The sequence below is a fragment of the Hippocampus comes genome, unplaced genomic scaffold (genome assembly GCF_001891065.2).
Source record: "Hippocampus comes isolate QL1 unplaced genomic scaffold, H_comes_QL1_v1.1 scaffold194, whole genome shotgun sequence".
NCBI lineage: Eukaryota > Metazoa > Chordata > Actinopteri > Syngnathiformes > Syngnathidae > Hippocampus > Hippocampus comes.
This window is the reverse complement of record NW_017805828.1, coordinates 1,294,887-1,314,452: the sequence shown is the minus strand read 5'-3', so window position 1 is coordinate 1,314,452 and position 19,566 is coordinate 1,294,887. Positions and strand designations below refer to the sequence as shown.

Here is a 19,566-nt window from a genome sequence, read left to right as displayed (position 1 = left end):
AGCAGCTTTGTTTTTGGGGGGGGGGTCACCGTAGATTTCCTCAGGCCGACGCCACCTGACTGGGGCGCGCCTGCCCACTTTTGACTCAATTAGACCTTCCTTCATCGCTCGCCTACCTCCCCCTGAAGCCCCCCCTCCTCCTTGCTGACGTGTGGGTGTGTATGAACCTCCCAGACGGTCTGTGTGTGTGTGTGTGTTGGGGGTGGGGGGGCAGTGAGAGGTCTCTTTCCCCGTCACTGCTGAGCACATGAACGGGAAGCAGCGTTGGCAATGGAGGTTGATGATTCACACGAGCAGCACGAGAACCGCCGCCTGAGCCCCGTGCTGGGGGACTGTCGCTTCTACGATAACGTCTTCCACAAGAGTGAGGTAACCCAAAAAAGCTTTTCGCCTTCCCCGGCCCGACAGTGCTGTCTGACTATGTATGCCCTATGATTGACTGGCGACCAATCCACAGTGAAGTCTCTTGACGTCAACTGGGATAGGCTTCAACTCCCTTGTGACCAATAACATATTCAAAGTTCACAGATCGCTCACTATTTGACCAATTCAAATTTGTGGGTGGGGGCAACCGATTCTCCACTATTTGTAGAAAATTTTGGGCATATTGAATGATGACGAATCGACATCTCTCATGTGTTACTTTGAAACTTGGTATATTGGGGAAGAGTTTTTCCAGGATGATGAGTGAAAGTTCTGGGGTCTTGACCACCAGTGTGTGTTTTTGACCCGCTGAAATGTAATAATCTAGAAGCCATTTTAAGGGTAAGGTGAGTTTGGAATAATATCAGTGCTTTGGGGTCAGATATCAAATTCGACATCTCTCATGTGTTACTTTGAAACTTGGTATATTGGGGAAGAGTTTTTCCAGGATGATGAGTGAAAGTTCTGGGGTCTTGACCACCAGTGTGTGTTTTTGACCCGCTGAAATGTAATAATCTAGAAGCCATTTTAAGGGTAAGGTGAGTTTGGAATAATATCAGTGCTTTGGGGTCAGATATCAAATTTATAAACTTGATTATTCTAGCGATCATCCCATGGAAGAATCGAAGAAGTAAAAATTGATTTTGCATTACTAATCATCAAAATCTAAAGTGCGGGTATTGATGTTGTCCAATTGCGACCTTGCCACGCTATCCTATCTGTGACTTTGAATGTTTCTGGCTTTAAAAGGTCGGGCCTGGTCTGGTGAATGACGTGGGAGTCGGCAAATGTAGAATTGGCTGTTGCAAGCTCACTTTAACAGCTTGCCTGAATGGCGGCTTTGATTGGTTTGCGCATCATTTATCCATCCGTGGCACAAAGACGCCTTAGTGAGAGTTCACGAGGGGAATTTCATTGGCAAAGATTTTAGATCGAATGTAGTTAAAGGACCAACCATGTGATGTGAGAGTTCCATCAATAAATACTAAAGAAAAAAAAAAAGCACGGCTGTATTCTGGCTTGTTCAGTGTCAGGAAATGGACTGTTTGTTTACCTCTGCACTCTGTTAAATAACTCTCAGCACTTTATGAGAGCTAATTTGTTGAAGAGATGACTCACTTCAACTGTTTGGAACTCCCAAGTCCTCCATGTGGTACTTTGATTTGCCACCTTTGAGGGAATGTATTGGTTGCCTGGTAGCAGATGTGTGAGCGTACCTTGACTTAGAGTGCCTTTAAGTGTTTTACGTGGCATCAGCTATCGTCTGGTTGATTTGTTCACTTTTTTTTTTTTCCAAAATTGGAGTTAGTTGAGCCAACGGTTGAAGTGAAGGTGGGGGCGATATACGCTCATGCACTCGCATGTGGGCAAGGAGAGCATCCGACGTTTCGTGAAGGGAACAAATACAAAATCGCACTCGCAAGTTTGCTGCCGTAGGCCAAAACTCTCCCCAAGAAGCTTGCTCGTACAACCGACTCGAGCTCCTGATGTTACTCACGCTAAGCCGCGGCCCTTCAGGTCGCACATGCAGCAGACAAATCCTACCATATGTACTGTAATTACACTTTATAAAACCAGTTATAAGTCAAGGCACAGCTGTACTTTTTTTTTTTCCCCCAGCATGTTGTGGAAGGAGCTTCTGCCTGCTTGCTCTAATACACTCGCTTTTACAAGTAAATTTCCATGTTTCTGGACGTCAAACAGGTCTTGCTTTGTGAGCAGTGGCAAAAGGGTGAGCCGGGGTGTTTTTCTTTGCCGTTGAGCTGAATGCTTTTCTTTTTTTTTTCTACCCCCCCCCCCCCCCATCCACCCCATCTCACAGGTAATCCTGGTGCAGGTAAACCCAGGTGAGGCCTTCACTATTCGACGAGAGGATGGTCAGTATCAGTGTATCACAGGTAAGCGATGCGCTGTACAAGTGTGTATCCGTAATGAGGGTTTTTATCTTTGAAGTGATCCATTTTCACACAGCAATCCTGCACAATTGACACCGCGGAGAACAAGGCGTTTTTTTACGCCAATGGCATTCGCACAGAAATGTCTAACCAAGGTTAAATATCTCGAATCAAGACGAGGTCTGCTTGTTCTTTGTCTGGCAGGATAATTCTTATAACCAGGCACTTTTTCTTTTAAATATTTTACTTGCGTCAAGCATTTTTTTGAAACTTCAAAATAGGGCTACAACTCACTGTTCTTTTAATAATCTATCAATCACTCAGATTAAAAAGATGTTTTCGGATCCATCCCTTTCTTCAAAAACAGGACATTATTTCAAAAATGTTGATCGTTGTTTTCCAAAGTGAAAGCAAATGTTTTATTTTGATTCAGCATAAAGATAATCTGCTTTCATGAAAGACTGGAGAAATTGAAAAAAAAATTCTGTTGAGGACCTTAAATTTGAAATTAAAAAAAAAAAATCTATAAACAATTCATCGATGACCAAAAATAATATCGATTAATTGGGTAATTGATTAATTGTTGCATCTCTACTCTCGATTACAGGTATTAGTATGAGTAAGTTTCCCATAAGAAATGAGCAGTTTCACTGACACGAATTAGTATTCCACATCTCAGTATTTTTTTTTTTTTTTCAAGCCCAATTTTTGCTGTGCAATTTTATCCCAGCATTGAATCTGATGCGACCTGAGAAGGTGTAAAAATTGCCGCAGTGACTTGATTCATCCCTCCCTTTTTTTATGAACAACTACTGGGCCTTAAAATAAGGCAGAAAAACGGCAACTTTTGTGACCTCTACCGTCACACTGTTCTCTGAAAATGGAATCAACAAGGCGGACACCAACTGAGTCAGTTTCATCCGCCCGGCAATGTGCTGGTGCCATTCACAGTTTTGACGGTGCATTGTTTATCATTTATCATTGAATACATCAATGAGGTGTATTAATGCTACCTACACAGAATGTGGGTAGTCAACCGGACAGTTTTCGACCAGCGGAGGTAATAGCAGTATTAAAAGTGACCCGACACCTGTATGTAAGGCTATTCGGCCATACTGGGACACAAATGTGAAGGTTAACTCCCGACACACTTTTCCGTCCTATTGTGTAAAAAGCAATTTGCGGTGTCAAGATCCTGCCTTACTGGGTTCTGTGTAAATGGCCAAAGTGGATGTTTATCTTCTGATATGACTTTTTTTTTTGTGGGATCGCTATGTAATAGATGCATCAGCTGCAGCTTGCGTTTGATGACTTGGTTGGCACCCGCTTTGGGAACCTTCCGGATCAGTGCCTCGTATGTCATTGTCGACCGACAATGCTATTTCTTCTCTTGTGCGTAGCCTTCGCCAATACCTTGTGACACAAATGAATAAAGATGAGACCAAAAGCTTGTACAACAGGCCCCAGGCATGCCATGTTTGGATGACAAAGGACTTGAGGCAGTGGTCTAAAATGACGCGGAGGAAGCCAAAAAAAAAAAAAAATCTGTGCTTCGCTTCTCTCCCTCCATGCCCGACCGACTGTGCCGGTGGTGCACTAGCCGCCCATTACGAGCTGCATAAAGCGTCCTAATAGGGGCTGAGCATACATAGTGTCTCTTTCAGAGAAGGGGGGGGGGGTTTGGAGGGGGGGGGCGGCGGCTGAAGAGTGCCTACTGTAGATCAGTGTGGCTGCTACTAACTGGTCTGTCACAGGGTGCACTCATCTTTGTGACGCGAATAGAAGGATGACTCACCGCTTGCGTCGCAGGAAAGCAGAAGAAGCGAGTGTGTGTTTGTGCATGCGTGCATGGGCTTCTGTTTGCTTGGTTTGTTTTGGCGTGTCCTCACTAGGGTTGCACGATACGCGGGTCCTATAGTTGATACCGCGCCATAAAGATGCAGCCATATGAGTAGCGGTGTCAAGAAAATGACTTTCAGTCAGGGAACTGTTTTTGCTTCTGATACAAAGGGAATTGAAATGTAACGTTTTATAACGCACTGTCCTTAAATTATGTTGCTCCCCATGTATTGAGATCATAGATACAGACAAGGTAGGAAATGGTTGGATGTTTTTTTCCTTTAATTAACTTGAAATAGTTTTGGCTTTGGAGAGCTTTTAAATGTTACGTTTTACAAGAGGTAAAGTGTGCTTGCTTAATGCATGTCCTAAATCTACATTCGGTGTTTGTGTTGATGGTAGCGAGTTACTTGGTGCTTTAGGCGGACCTTTGTTGCTGTGGACCAGCTGCACGCTTGCTAGCTAGGGCTAGTTGGGGAAACGTATCTCTAGCGCAAACTCCTTACATTTCTTACCCTGAGTGACAAGAGGAGTAAGAAGCTGACAGCGGATTAATGAAAGAGGCATAGTTGCACTGCCGCGACGGGTTAAGTTGACCGTAGTCTTTGGCATTTTATTTGGTGCTCATTAACTGGCTAAATATTCCCAGACGTCATCTAGCTCGAAGGTAGCACGCTCCAAAACTGCCAATGCACACTCCCCCGCATACTTTGGTCACGTACACTGAGCTCGCCATTCCATTCAAGTCTGACCACAACAATATCCCAAGACTCAATCTGATCAGAGTGCAAAAATTATAGTTCATCAATCGCTTTCCCGCACCCATTCGAATCACCACCAATTTGTGCGCAGTCCTTGTCATTACAATATTTGGGTTCCTCTGAGCCACTTACTAATCAGGCTGTCTTTCACACCACCCGGATTAATGTTTAGTCAGGCTCATAGCTGCCAATTCATGGCTGCAGCCTCTTTTGGCGCTGTCAAGCCTGATATAGAGGTGTGGCGTCCTATCCGATTGGGTCCGTGTCCTCATCCTACCCACTTTGTCAGACACTTATGTATGTGTGTGCGCGCGTCTGTTCACTCTGGTGCCAAAGCAGCGAGACACTTGGTATGGGTCCTGATGGCGCTGCAGATGCGCCGAGTCTGTTTTCCGTCGGAGAGATTTGAAGCGGTCCCCCAGTGGCTGAAAGAGAGCAGCCAGCCATACGCTGTTGAGTGTGTGATGCAAGTGTGCAGCCAATCTCTCAGAAACATCCGCGGAGTCCGCCCAAGCCCTTTTAATCTGTGTAATCATTCTTTTTTTTTTTTTTTCGTAGCCTCAACGGATTTTGACGACGTATCCTTACTATTGCTTGATTTTAAACGTCACGTTAATCCAACAAATTAAACCCAATGATTCCTTGATTTTATGAGATTTAAATTGTTCCGTGACCAGGCATGGAACAAAATGTACTCGTATGAAAAATCAGTTTTCCTTATTAAAATGAATTGTAATGGCATAAATCTTTTCCAGCTTCCAACAAAAACAAACTTTTGTTTACATTGTTCATTCAGAAATAGAGAACTGTATTGTTTAAAAGACATCACAAAAGCTATGCCAATATATAAAACCAAGAGAGGCTAAACAGTTCAAAGAATGAATAGATAGATGGGTTTTATAAAGCGTAATTACAGTATTTGTGTGAATGTGTGCTTTTAAGGGGTGTGGCCACTGCTTTGAAATCAAATTCAGTCCTGTGGCCACCCCTGAGCATGCAATTAAAATGTGAAAAAAATGTTAGGTTTTTTTTTTGGGGGGGGGCATACATACTTATTCTAATCTCTTTTGTTGTTTTAAATCTGCATCCTGAAAAACACTCTGGTTGTGCAGGTATATTTTTCTACCTCTCCACTGGTTGCGTAACAGACATCACCCCCCACCCTCTCCCTCACCCCGATTTGAATCGTCCCAGGCCTCGGCATATCTGACACCGCCATTCCGGGTGCCGTTTTGCATTTTTATGAGATGTACCAGCATGTCAATTAACTCTCGTCTGGTTGAGTCAATGTAAGCAGCTGCTCTTGCAGCACAATTACTCCGAACTGCCATTTGTTTCATTGTTTTAGGCCTTCCTTCTGAGCAATTTCAAGTCCCGAGCCCACATCACTCTCTTTCACAAAGATTAAAAAATGCATAGCAAAAAAGAACATACACGGTGTTGTTGTCTTTTCTTTTCGGCTTGGGCCACAACTAATGTCGTGGCACAGACTGGCCAATGGAATGCCAGTTATCAGCTAGCAGCTACCTGAGATCACAGCATTTAGTTTAGTAATTCAGAATCACATTTTATCCGCTGAATCCTGTACTGGTAGAATATTTGATTCTAAAGATGTTAAATACCTGCAGCCCGATTGCATGAGATGGCCTACGCTGTCAGGGTCGCACACGTTTTCAGTTACGGCGGAGATGTAACATGCCGGCACGTATCCCTTCACGCCTTGCATGCTCACCCGAGCTCGACACGTTGCATACGGTTCAGGTAATTGGCCCCGCAAACATCAAAATGGGCACATTAGCGCGTTATTTTTATGCGAGCCACATCTCCCGCCTTCAATTTCAAGAAGGTGCTCACGTTCATTCACAGCTAACTCGGCGAGCGGCTCCAAGGATGACTGAGCTTGTGACTCATTCTCCCACTGCTCCGGGGGAGGCAGAAACGGTGAAGAAACTGATCATGTTTAAACATCTAAGTTTAGTCTTCAAGGAATGTCCACCTTTATTTTTGTGTGGGCTTGTAAACAGCAACAACAAATGTGATGGGAGGGGGGACGGGGGACCTGGTCCCTATGGCAATGGCCTTCCTCTCATTGTGGTGCCGTCTGGCTTCGAGCGCTCCTGCTCTGTAATACGCACAAGCATGAAGGTTACTGTTAACGTCATCCACGCTGGCAAGACTGCAGGAGCCTCTGGAAAACATCGCAGACAAAGTCTGTCTTCCCAATTATCCACTCATTCCCTACTGACGAGTTAGAGTTACTATTGTGTATAGGGATTTTTGTATAGCACACTACATTGTTGACGACGACGTATCGCATCACTGTCAGCTGGTGGACCTCCCGTGTTTTTTTTTTTTTCTTTTTCAATTTTTAAACAAGTAAATTAGTTATCTTAACCAAGGGTGTGGATTTGAACCGGGAAACGAGTTGTTTTGAGAGATGCGAGTGCATCGAATCACCGAATTGAAACGTTTCATTTTAAAATGTATCAAGAATCGAGTATCTCGTATCGAATTGTCTTTTCTGGCGGCGAGATGCGATGAATAGAAAAATTTAGGAACCTCGCACTGAGACAGTATTTGTAGGCAAGAGGGTTTCTCACATTTTTAATTTTTTTTGTATGAAAAAAAAAAATATATATATATATATATATATATCTCAAAGTCCATGTTCTGCTTGGCATGTTTCTTTTCTCAAACCGCTAATTATCTCTGCATTTGATCCGAAACCAACCCACACTCTCCCGTCAATGATCATAGAATGGCGAAAGGTAGAAATGAACTTTTGCTCTGGTGAAGGAAGAGTCTCTACGCCGTCTTGATGGGGTTGGGACAAAACACAATAGTTTGTAGGATGTAACAGATGAGTCCAAATCCTCTAAAACAGCTTGGAATTGGGGGGACTCTGGCATGGTTCCTACTTTTCCTACCCCCCACCCCCTCCCGCTCCCCTAGTTACTGCCAGAATTAAGATTCAATGAGGAAGTGCTTACTTCTAATTGGTACTGTTTTTGGTTTTTTTTTCATTGAAAGTCTCATGCTTAATGGTTTTATCTAGTACTTTGCAATTAATAACCACTATTAGTTCATTTGTCTGCGTTCTCCCTGCTTTTTTTTTTTTAATGTGCGTACTAAGTCAATTTATTAACCGTGATTAATAAGCACCCTCGCTTGAGTCTTTATGGCGATATTAGGTGAAATCTCGACACCTTTTTTGATGTTGCCCTCTTCAAGCGCAATAAATCGTGCCCCCCCCCCCTCCCCCATGTAATTGAGTGATTTGAGTCAGCACCATTTTCACGGAATATTTCAGTCTGCTAGATGCTGACTCCTTGATGAAAGGCTCTTGAGAATCCTGGTCAATGCCGCTTCTGACTTCTATCAAGCCACTGGGGAAGAGAGCAAGCATTTTCGAAATCAGTTAAACTGTTTCAAAATTCTCTCTGTACCCAGCTCACACTCGGAAGGTTGGAGGGGAAAGCTTTAGGAGTCGCCTGAACCCGTTCGTCTCCCACAGGTCAAACGGCTACTCATCTCGGCTCGGTGTCAGTCTGCGCTTTTGTGGGGGTGGACGAATGGGTTTTTATTCTCCCCTTCGCTGGAAGCCTGGCACTCTACAGCCACGTCAGCGCAGCCAATGTTCCAGTTGATTTAGGGGGGGAGGGAAGGATGGTGTGGCGGGGGGTGTTCCTTTCTGTCTGATCTGTCAGAAGCCGTGCGTCAGACTGATGCAAAGCAAGTACCTCCCACCTTCTCCTCCCACCATGTTTGTTAGCTTAAACAAATGCGGCCTGCCATTAAGCCGCCATTCTGTGCTGATCGAACAGAGTCATATAGAAAGCCGTTTGTCATAAACTGTACATCGTGTTTATCCAGCATCAGCTAATTTGAATGTTCTCATCAGTCCTCAGGAAGGTGCACCACAGAGCGCCATCTATTGGTCAATAAAATAAATAAATAAATAAAAAAAAACAACAAAACTACTCTGTGATGTGATTTCAATAAGAGCTGAGTCAGTATAACCGCTTTCATTCAGGCTGCATGCGGTCAGGATCCCTCATGGAGATTTTCACCGTCCTCGCTGTGTGTTCTTAAGCAGTCGTTTTTTTTTGGGGGGGGGGGGGGGTTCACCTTTCACTCAGGCTGGCTTAGCACGCTGCAAGAAGGGGCTCAAAAAGCTCTCCCCAACTGTCAGACAAGTGTCTCGTCAGCTTACGCTTCTTAGCCGGTCGTTCAACACGTACCCACATGACATAATCAGGTGTGATGATGTTTAACTTTCATGTTTTGAGAGAAGGGATTCCACATAACTTACACTGTAATGAAAAAACAAAAATTCGATTTTGAAGTGATCTGTCAGCCATAATCGTCTGGTGTAAATAGTAAGTCGTGGTTGTCTGCCATGATCGTCAGTCCTACCGCCAGTCAGTGCCAACAGCTGATCCACGTGGTCTACAGTCGTCTGCCATAGTCAACCGTCATCGGTCATCGTCGACCTTTTGGTCGTGGTGTGCTGTCATGGTTGACTGTATTGGTAATCAGTTGTCTGCCATAGTCATTCGTCGTAGTCATGCCGTGCTCTGCCCTCTGATCTTGAGAGTCTCCGTAGCCATTCGTCGTCATCTGCCACAGTTAGTCCCAGTCAATCATCACAGTCTTGGGTCATATCCGTCATTGTCAACTGCCGCTGTTGATGGTCGGCTTTCATCAGCCTGCCAGTTGTCAGGTGGTCAACCGTCTTGGTCGTCGCTTGTCTGCCATAATAATTTGTGATAGTCAATTGTCGTGATCATCCGCCATGATTGTCGCGTATGTCGTTGTCGGCCACCGATTCTGTTGTTGTCGCTAGTGTACCATATTCAACAGCTATCAGCCGCAGTTCACCTTGACTTAGTCAGCTGTTGTCACTTGTAGTTAACTATGTCAGTCATCTGCCATTGTCGATCATGGCAGTCCTCTGCCATGATCATCAGTCGTAGTCATCTTTCATTGTTGTTAGTTTGTCGGTTGCAATTGTCTTTCGTTGTTGTCGTTTCGACCAGGACCCCACTTTGTGTGTGTGGAACACCACTCATTTTTTTGTTTTGTTTTTGTTTTTGTTTTTGGGGGGGGGAGGGGGTGATGCCTTTTGTTTGTAACATTACTGACAATGACACTTCCAGTTTTACACAACTTAATGGTTCATAATGTCACATATTACAGGCAGACATTAACTTTTTTTTTTTTTTTGTCCATGTGCATTTCTGCTGTGATGGCTTCATTGAACTCTGGACCTTTGTCACTCTGTCCCGTGCTTGTTTATCATTAAACTAATATTGAATGAGTGAAACGGTTAGGCACTAAGTGCCTCCTTGAATGCTTCACGTTCATGATTATGGCAGTTGAGCCCACATGGGTTTTAACAAGTTTGGACCACGATACATTTTAAGATTCAAATATAGTCCAGGGGCAGTTCACGGACGGGGAGGAAGCAAATATACGACAGAGTCTACCGGAGCATTCATCGTTGGGAGGACGCAATTGTCACATAACGCAAGATCATCTTGTATACTGCTTAAGATGGGCCCAAACCATACAAGCCTCTTAAGGTGGAGTTTGATCCATGATTGTGAGCATATCAATGGGGAGGTGGTGCTGAGGCTTCGCAGTGATCTTTCAAAGGCAAGCCTCTGGACTTGCAGGGCCAGTCTGGTTGCCCGTTTGCTCGCTGCATACGCCAGCTCTAAAAAATGAAGACAACAAACTCCCCCACAAGTGGGTCACCGGAAGGTCAGTATGTGCTGGAACTCTCTGGACCTCTCGCATGACACGTGGTGCGCTCGGGTCCCGAGTGTTTATGCCTTTCTGTGCGACTTGGCACTGAGGTTCTCTCACCCCGCTCTACAACTTAGCTTTCTGCTGAGCTGTCTCGAAGCTGCTGCACTCGGGCCACGGCCATGCAGGAAGCTTTGTTGTCTGTTCAGCACTTCGGTTAAGTGGTCATCTCGCAGTTTTGCCAGGAATTGGCTGGCGGGGGGGGCGGTTGTGGTCGAAAAGTAAATATGTTTGACTCATCTGCGTCACTGGTATATAAAAAGAAGAAAGAGCTATTTAATCTCCTGGCTGTATCTGTGAATTTGTATGTAGGCTTGTCATGATAATTACAATATTGACATCACGCTCCTTGAATAAAATGGGGGGGGAAAAAAATCATGGCCCTGATAAAAGGTCATGCATTTTTTTTTTTTTTTAACAAACCAAAGCAGTCAGTTCATGTGTCCCGTCGATTCAGAGGCACGTAGTTGTTTTTTTGGTGGGAGGGTTTGGGGTTTTTTTGCATTTATAAATGAGGTCTAGCAGTGTACAGCACTGCTAATGCTAGCTGGCTAACAGTTGTCCTCTTTGGTGCTCTTTTTGTACTGTTACATTCCTTGTTTATGCACTAACTTTTTTTTGTTGGTTTTGTTTTGCAAACATTCGCTACACTTGCCAAGAACTTCAAGAAACAGACGACCGGCACCAGTTGCCTGTTCACGCTGATGTGCTCTTTCTGGAATGCCACAAAATTGAGTCAAAATCTCAATGATTGTACTCCTTGTACCAAGTTGCCAAAGAAAAAGCAACAATAAAAACTATTTGATCATGATGGCGAAAGCATTTGTAAAAAGATCCCCTTGTGACTTTGCCGCCTGTGCTTTTAATGCACACAAAGGCCTGTGATTGTCTTTCGGTCTTTGATGTTGCCTTTTTCTTCTGCCTTTCTATAGGTCCTGCTCAGGTTCCCATGATGTCTCCAAATGGTTCAGTGCCTCCAATCTATGTGCCTCCTGGATACATTTCACAGGTCAGCATCCTGTAGATCAGTGTGAGTTTATCTGGTGTCCTGTGAGAAATTGTCCGGTTTATTTTAACTGTTCAAAAAAATAAGTAGGGATGTGTCGATCCCGATCATGTGATCGGAAATCAGGTCCAATCACATCATTCTCAGCTTAATTGACGATATTGCGATAGTTTCTATGAAAATATGTCATCTCGGTTATCAAAGTTATCCTGACAAGCCCAGCTCTATTACTGGATACGTTTTCCATCCTAGTGCCAACTAGCAAGTTGTTCAGGAGGATATTTGTTTGCTTGATATCAAAATAGTGTGTGCAAGTGGATGAACAAAGACATTTCGGTTTCTACTTTTTCGGCAGCGAATGCGGACAAATACTACATGATGTCCAAAAACCACCAACACCTTGAATAACCGCGTCATTCGTTGCAACTCGCCCAATCAATCGTGCACATTTTAACACCGCGTCGTCTCCTTTCAGATCATTGAGGAGAACGGAGTGCGGCGGGTGCTGGTGTTGCCACAGCAACCCGACTTCCACCCGGGCGGCCACTCACCTCTCCACCATGCTCCGCCGCCTCCCCACGCCCACCTGCCTGCCTTTATCCCGCACCCGGCCATGATGCCCCCGCCCCCTCAGCTGTACACGGGAATGGTGGGCGGAGTGGGCGACATGGGCTCGCAGTATATCTCCCAATATCACCCGGCTCACATCTACTCAGAGCAAGGTGAGACGCCGCCCCGTTTTGGTCTTCGCCTGGATGTGGGCGTGCAGCTCCATCACTGAGGCGCATACATCACATTCAACACTTTGATACAATTCGCTCTAATTGTGATAGGATTCCGTTTATGTTTGATCCAATTCTCTCTCGTTGCCATGCGAGGTGATACGGTTTACCGAACAATACGATTTGCTCCAAATATGATACGATTCAGTACAGTTAAGGTGCGGTTTATTTCAAAACCATAACATTCCATGTCTGATGTGATACGACATCATTGACTTTAATTACGTTCACTCTAATTACAATACGATAAACTCCACTTATAAGGCATTCGATTATCTCCCATTTACAAGGCATTCAGATATGATTCACTCAGATTTAGATACGATTCTCTGTTCAGGATAAGATACGATTCACTCCAGTGAATGTAATATACTGTACAATTCACTCCCGGTACTATGCCAATCCCGATATAGGATCCCCCTGACGACACACTTGAGAAAAATGTAATCAATATGCATGCATTGTTAGCATGCATGTAAATAGTGACTGGCCTGTTTTTTTTTTTTTTTTGTTGTTTCGTTTGTTTTTTTTAAGTCAACTCTGCAGATTCCCACACCCAACACAGCCGCCAGGCATTTGTCCATAGAGATGACAGAACGAGCAAAACGCACGAGCGCCTCCAAAGGAAGCTGAAGGACCGTCAGGGAGGCAGTGGCGGAGGGCAGGTAAAGGACAGTCCTCCCCCTTCGCCGCAGAAGACGAGCAGCAGCCTCTCGACGCCCGACGTCCACAATGGTGTGGGAGGCAAAGGGCCCGAAGCCGAGCTGCCCGCCGGCCATGTGTTGGACAAGCAAGCGGGTCGGGGCAAAAACGCAGAGGCTGAAGGTCAGTGAGATAAAGACACTGGCAACCCAAAATACAGGACTCACACTCTTTACTTTTTGTGAAAAAAAAAAAAAGTTAAAAGTCGAAGTACTGATTCAACTCAAGTGAAAGTTAGACTCTAGATATACAATACAACAGAAAAATGACTTTTACTGTCAATTATATGCAATAATTATTGATTAATATATATATATAGATATTCAAGCGACTAGTTGTACTTTGTTCCTGCCCGCCCCTCGGAGGGAGGGGGGATAAAAAAAATGAGGCGATTTGAAAGGTTTACATTCGACTGTGGTGTTTGCGGATGTTTGGGAGTTTGTTGTGTTTAAGCGCTGAAAATAGAGCCTCATTAGGGGTGCAAGCAACGAGGCAGCCGACATTTTTCTTGATTACATTCATTAATCATTAAGATTACGTTGCAACTTGGCCTGCTTGTACACACGCAGAAAATTACCGTCAGTTTGTGCAAGGTTAGAGGAAAAACATAATGGAAAATTGACTTGAATTGCGTGTACACAAATAGTTGTTTCTGTGGAGGGCCTGCCCATCTCGCAGTTGTGAAATGAAGTCAATCCCCTGAGCTGCCACTGACTGAAAATGTGACGGTAACATGAGAGTGCGACTAATTTACATAATACTGCCACCCACTTTCCAAGGCTGCGATTTGGCAGCTCGTCGGGGCGAAGATCCACGTGATCAAGCTCTTTATTTCATTATCATTAGCCTTTTATGCTTGTGATTTTTTTTGGGGGGTTGTGTTCAGATAGTCTGCAGTGTGTTGAAAGCGCCAGAGGTATTTTAAGGTGTGCCTTGTGAAAAAAAATCTTTCTTTCGATCATAAAAATGATGTCAATGTTTTAGGTACTTGTTCAATTGTGCAACACTATATATCGCAATATGGACCCACATCTCATTTCGCAACACAAATCCATCACTCAATTTATGAACCCATTTTTATTTGGGTTTGGTGTTTTTGCATTGGCTAAAATAAAAATGAAATAGATTGATGTCCCCAAGAGTGTTTACATTGCCCTTGATTAGTAGTCTCAAGTGTAAATCGACAAATCATGATCCCAAGACACTTAAGATTTACAGTTGCAGATTTACTGCACAGTATTTCCAAAAGACCATTGCAATCAGAAGCAAAAAAGATTTTTTTTTTTTTTTTTTTTGTACATTTATATATATTTTTTGTGTCCCCAGAGCTGGATGCAGCAACACAAGCCCTGCAAGCGCTGCTGAGCACCATCAGTAAACCGGTGGTACGTATGCCCTCCCTCTTCCCTCATGTTTTGCTCTGCCCTCAATTTGCTTGGATTTGCATGTTTTTATGTGACCATCAGCAGTACGTACGCGAGAGAAGGCTAATGATGCAAATGCATGGCGTCATTAAACGTCCTATTAACACCGGCAATGAATTCCCGCCGACGCCCGACTAATGGAGTCCGACCTGCTGACGCGCACACTCGTGGGAATTTCCTGCTCCCTGATGTGTCGACATGAGGGGTTTCCTTTTAAGATGAATATGTGAAAATGACTTGCTGCTCGTATCGTCGAGGCAAAATGCTCCGATTCTTTCAAACACTGTTGCTGTTTTTCTTTACATCATAGTTTGAAAGACGCGAGCAGTTAACTTGGTGTGAACAGTAGCGTATGACTTAAGACTTTTTGTTTGTTTTTTTTTTTGTTTTTCCAAGAGAGTCTTAGCGGCGGGGGGTCCTTCCAGGGCAACAAAACTAAAAAGAGAAAATGACTGTTTTAGCTAGTGCTGAATGGGGGATTAGCCCTGAAATAGAATTTCTTTGACCTCATAAAATGTGCAGTACAAACCTCTGAGCTCCTTGTAAACGGAGCAAAAGGGAGTCCATTTCAAAATGACCAGATAAACCCCCAAGTCTCAGGCTGGATACAAAGAGGGATTTTTTTTCCTCTTTTCTTCGCCTCTTTGCCGCCACACAGGTTTGGTTAAAGGACCGTGATGCGAAACGGTGAGGTGTAATGCAGTAAGGTGGGCCCCCCCCTGGGGTGCTCAGGGACTCGACCTGATACACTTCCTCCGCCTTTTGTCAATGGGCCCCGTGGATGGAGCACAGGCTATTTTTAAGTCTCCTCAAAAGAGACTGAATGCAATCGTGTGGCTGTCACAGTGCTTCTCTCTTCAAATTCTAGTCTGAAAGGTGGCCTCACGGCGTCGTTACAATATATAGACTGTGGTACTTACCGGGCACTGCAGTACGCACGCTTACAAAGTGTAGTCCGCTGTTTCCCAGCCTTTCTTGAGCGAAGGCACATATTTTACATTTGAAATTATACCGAGGATTATTCTTTTGACTTCTGGTGTGAATTGAAGCTCATCCAGCTGTGAACACTTGTAACAGACGCTGTTTACACACCTGCCTGCCGGATAACACGTTCTCACCGATGGCTCCTGTTGGTGTACATGTGGCAGGTGTCAGACATCCAGGCCCGGGCGGTCGAGGCGAGCTGGAGCGCACCCAAAACGGAGGACGACAGCACCCCCACGGGGGCCCTCAGCTATGAGGTGTCTGTCTCATTTAGCGGCAAGGATGGCAAGTACAAGAGCATGTACTGGTGAGTGATGTCACCACCCTTCATACAGAGGCAGCCCAGAATTCACGACTCGCTGAATTCCAAAATTCTTTTTCACGTATGGTTCGGAAAAACGTTTATTTTGAACATGCCAAAGGTCCTTTACACACATACTGTATTCTGACAGGTTTATTTTATTTTCATTTCAGTGGCGAGGAGCTAAGTACAACTCTAGAGAACCTTCGACCAGCAACAGACTATCACGTCAGGTCAGCCATAAGACTGTCTTGAAGATGGCCGAACATTTTGGCTAACCTGTCTTTGGATCTCTCCCCGCCTTCAGGGTCCAGGCCATGTGTAACTGTTTACAGGGAAGCCCGTCGGAAGCCGTGAGCTTCACCACGCTAAGCTGTGAGCCGGAACCTCCCAGTGCTCCCAAGAAAGCCAGCGGGACCAAGAACTCTCTCGTACTCCAGTGGAAGGTACCACGTTGATCAATTTTAATGGTGCGGGGACCGCCGCGGCAGGACTGAAACATGTGCGGCATCCGCTTCCAATTCGGTTGACTTTCTATAACAAATTCTGTGTAGACAAACACGAGAAGTAGTCAAAAAACACAAAAGCAGTAGCGCTGAGCCGAATGTAGCAATTTAAATCTCCACTCAGTGCTCAGTCTTGTTAAACAGCGCAAATGGATGGACTCAAATGCTCAATTCTGATCAGAGTATTGCCAAATCCAAATCCAAGTCCTTCGTGTACAAGAAGACGATGGCCATGTGCTGCAGAAGCAAGTGAACAGCATATGGAGAAACGGCAGCTCTCTCCTGCGGTTGTTGTTGGGGCCCCATTTCGTGGGGTTCCTCTGTAATTAACGTTCCCATTGAGCCAGCGGGAAAAGGCTGCGCTCGTAAAGATGGCCTCCCAGGTGTGCCTGTCTGTGCGCGCACACGTGCGCGTGTGTCAGTGTATGTCTATCTGCAAGCGTGTTTATAAAGAGCAAGTGTGTGTGCATGCCGGTGTGTATGTTTGCGGGCTTTGCACAAAAAAAAACAAAACAAGCATGCGTTCTCAGCAAACCTTCAGCGGATTAATTAAAGCAACTTTAAAAAAAAAAAAAAAGCTGCACGCAGCTGGGTGCGTCTTTTCTGCTACGTTGTACCTCAAGAAGCCTGCAAGAGCCACAAGGGAACGTTGTTGTCCACGCTTGTCACACGTGCTTTGTGCCATCCTCATGTTTGTTTGCTTTTGTTTTTCCTTTAGGCTCCCTGCGACAACGGTTCCAAGGTCCACAACTACATTCTTCAATGGGATGAGGTAATCGTGTTTCAGAATAACTGTTCAAATGCAACACACATTGATGAATGCAGTGCGAAAATGGTTTCTCGTTAAAGCAAAGGCTTGGGTTTTTTTTTTTTTTTTTTTTTTTTTTTTTTTTTTTTTTTTTGGTAACGTCCATTTTCTGTGCACCTTGTCCATTCACGTCACAGTTGAGCTCAAGGCTACTTTCTTACTCCCACTTGTAGTTGTTAGTAATAGAAAAAAAAATCCTTTTGCTGTGTAGGGGAAGGGAAATGGCGTATTTGAGCAGTGCTACTATGGACCTCAGAAGCAGTACAGAGTGGCCAAGCTTTCACCAGCCTCCAGATACTCCTTCCGCCTCGCGGCCAAAAATGATATGGGTGTCAGGTAGGTCATATTCCTTATGTGGATTCCATCATTTCTTCATCTCATTCATCAAAAGAGAGAAAATAAACTGTTCAAAGTTCTGATTCAACTCTGGTTAGCAAAGTACAGATTAGGAAATGTCCCAAAAAAAATGGTACAGCTTGCATTTGTCGGGCTTGTTATGTCATCGGATTGGCATGGAAGAGAGAGTCATCCAGCTTGTAGGTGACATACACTGCAAACCACTCTAATGCCAAACAGATGCCTGTGATGTTGGCGTTGCAGCACTCTGGATTTGAAATCAGCACAGCTTTTGTGTTGAAGATAAAGAATAGGTGGTTAATCTCAGCTCGCCACGTTGATTTTGCGGCTCATGAATGCCAACACTAGAGTTGGACAAGTTTAGGCACCTCGCACTTCCAACGGAGTATCAGTATGTGTGGTAGAAACGGAGTGCGTGTCACGGTAGGTCAGAAAAGATCTTCATGCTGTGAATAAGATTTTGCCATCAAAATCCATGTGTTTCAGTCTTGTTTTTGTTTAAAAAAAAAAAAAAAAAGAATCAGTCACTCTTCTTCTTGACGTTTCTCTGCATGATGTTAAAAATCTCCTTTTCTGCTTATTTTGATGAAAACGACTCATGTTCTACTGTCCCATTTCCTTCCCGTCTCCCTCTCGTTCTTTCATTTCTGCAGCGAGTTCAGTGAATCTGTGGAGCTGTTCACCTCGTGCAGTGTGCCGTCGTCGCCCTTCCCTCCCGAGTTGGAGATGGCCGGCGTCACCTGGCTGAGACTTAAGTGGCTGCGCCCCAGCAGCTCGCCCAAGGAGGATGACGTCTGCTACATCCTGGAGATGGAGGAGGAAGGCTCGGTACGACGCCGTTTTTAACAATGCAGCCAGCTTGTCGCTTTTCATGGCAGGGTGCCATCGCTACCTCTTCCAATTAGTTGGCGTTTGTACTACCCCGCAGCAACCTTTCATTCATTCTTAAAAACAAAAAAAAAAACAAAACAAATTCAATCTATTGTCAGTAATTGGCGCTCGCACAAAAAAGGTTTTTAATTGCCTGTAGCGCCCACAAGATAGCAGCAAAGCTTTCTTGGACTGATAAGCCAAGGTACCGCGACAGAAATTGGTGTCAAGGAAGTTTTTGAAAGTGATACACAATGACTGTTTTGATATTCGCATATCAGGGAGCATCTGAGTTTAGCCTCATTTGTTAGCGTATGTTGTCGCGAATGTTTCTGGTCAGAATGCCTTTAAAAGCACAATATTGTATGATGAATTTTGGATCAGAGGTTGGTATAGTATCAGTCCAAACCATCAAAATGGGCAGTTGTAAAAAAGAAAAAAAGTGTTATTGACCATTCAAGCAATTCATTTAGCACTGTCGCTAAAGGGAAGGTAATTTTAATTTGTTTTTTTATTAATTCCCATGACATTTACAGCTTGGAGCAACTTGCTGGAAACGCGCACTTACAGCTCCCTTCCAGTCTGTCGCACCCCGCCAATCGTTTGTCTAACCGGTGTTGTTGTCTTGAAAGACTCAGCCGGCCGCCGTGTCTCCCCTGACGGCTGTCTTGTCGCGCTCCGCAGGGTTACGGCTTTCAGCCCAGCTACGACGGCGACGAGCTCTCCTGCTGCGTCAGAAGCCTCCACAGGAGCACCAAGTACAAGTTCCGGGTAAGGGAGATGTGTGGTCGTCATAGTGGTGATGAGGAAGGGCGACTCAGGTGATCCCTCGTTGGAAGCGTGTGCGTGCGGAGAGAGCGAGGCCGGCGCAAAGGTCTGTCAACAAGAGAGTGAGGGAGCATGTGAGAGTGAATGAGTATGGGTGAGTGTGACAAAAGGTGAATCTGAAAGGGTTTTTTGAGGGGTTGGGTGCTTGGTGTGAGCCCGGGGCATGGAAGCTGCCGATGCCCCCGGCGGCATCTTTGTGAGTCATCCCAGTTTACCAGCATTTGTGGCAGCGGGCCACTAAACGGGAGCATCCTGCCGCTAGCCTGCTG

The 19,566-nt window shown here is 44.8% G+C and overlaps 1 protein-coding gene across 4 annotated transcripts in view; it reads left to right on the top strand.

The window, feature by feature from the left end:
* The window catches only part of fndc3a (fibronectin type III domain containing 3A), a 44,441-nt gene that overhangs the window by 17,957 nt on the left and 6,918 nt on the right, over nt 1-19,566 (top strand). For all 4 annotated transcript variants that reach the window (XM_019887329.1, XM_019887328.1, XM_019887327.1 and 1 more), the window contains 12 exons: nt 2,246-2,321; nt 11,662-11,738; nt 12,211-12,457; nt 13,052-13,342; nt 14,546-14,604; nt 15,792-15,934; nt 16,102-16,161; nt 16,236-16,374; nt 17,153-17,206; nt 17,454-17,578; nt 18,253-18,427; nt 19,154-19,240. In XM_019887329.1, the coding sequence (XP_019742888.1) occupies nt 2,246-2,321; nt 11,662-11,738; nt 12,211-12,457; nt 13,052-13,342; nt 14,546-14,604; nt 15,792-15,934; nt 16,102-16,161; nt 16,236-16,374; nt 17,153-17,206; nt 17,454-17,578; nt 18,253-18,427; nt 19,154-19,240 (1,533 nt within the window). The remainder of the gene's footprint in view (nt 1-2,245; nt 2,322-11,661; nt 11,739-12,210; nt 12,458-13,051; nt 13,343-14,545; nt 14,605-15,791; nt 15,935-16,101; nt 16,162-16,235; nt 16,375-17,152; nt 17,207-17,453; nt 17,579-18,252; nt 18,428-19,153; nt 19,241-19,566) is intronic.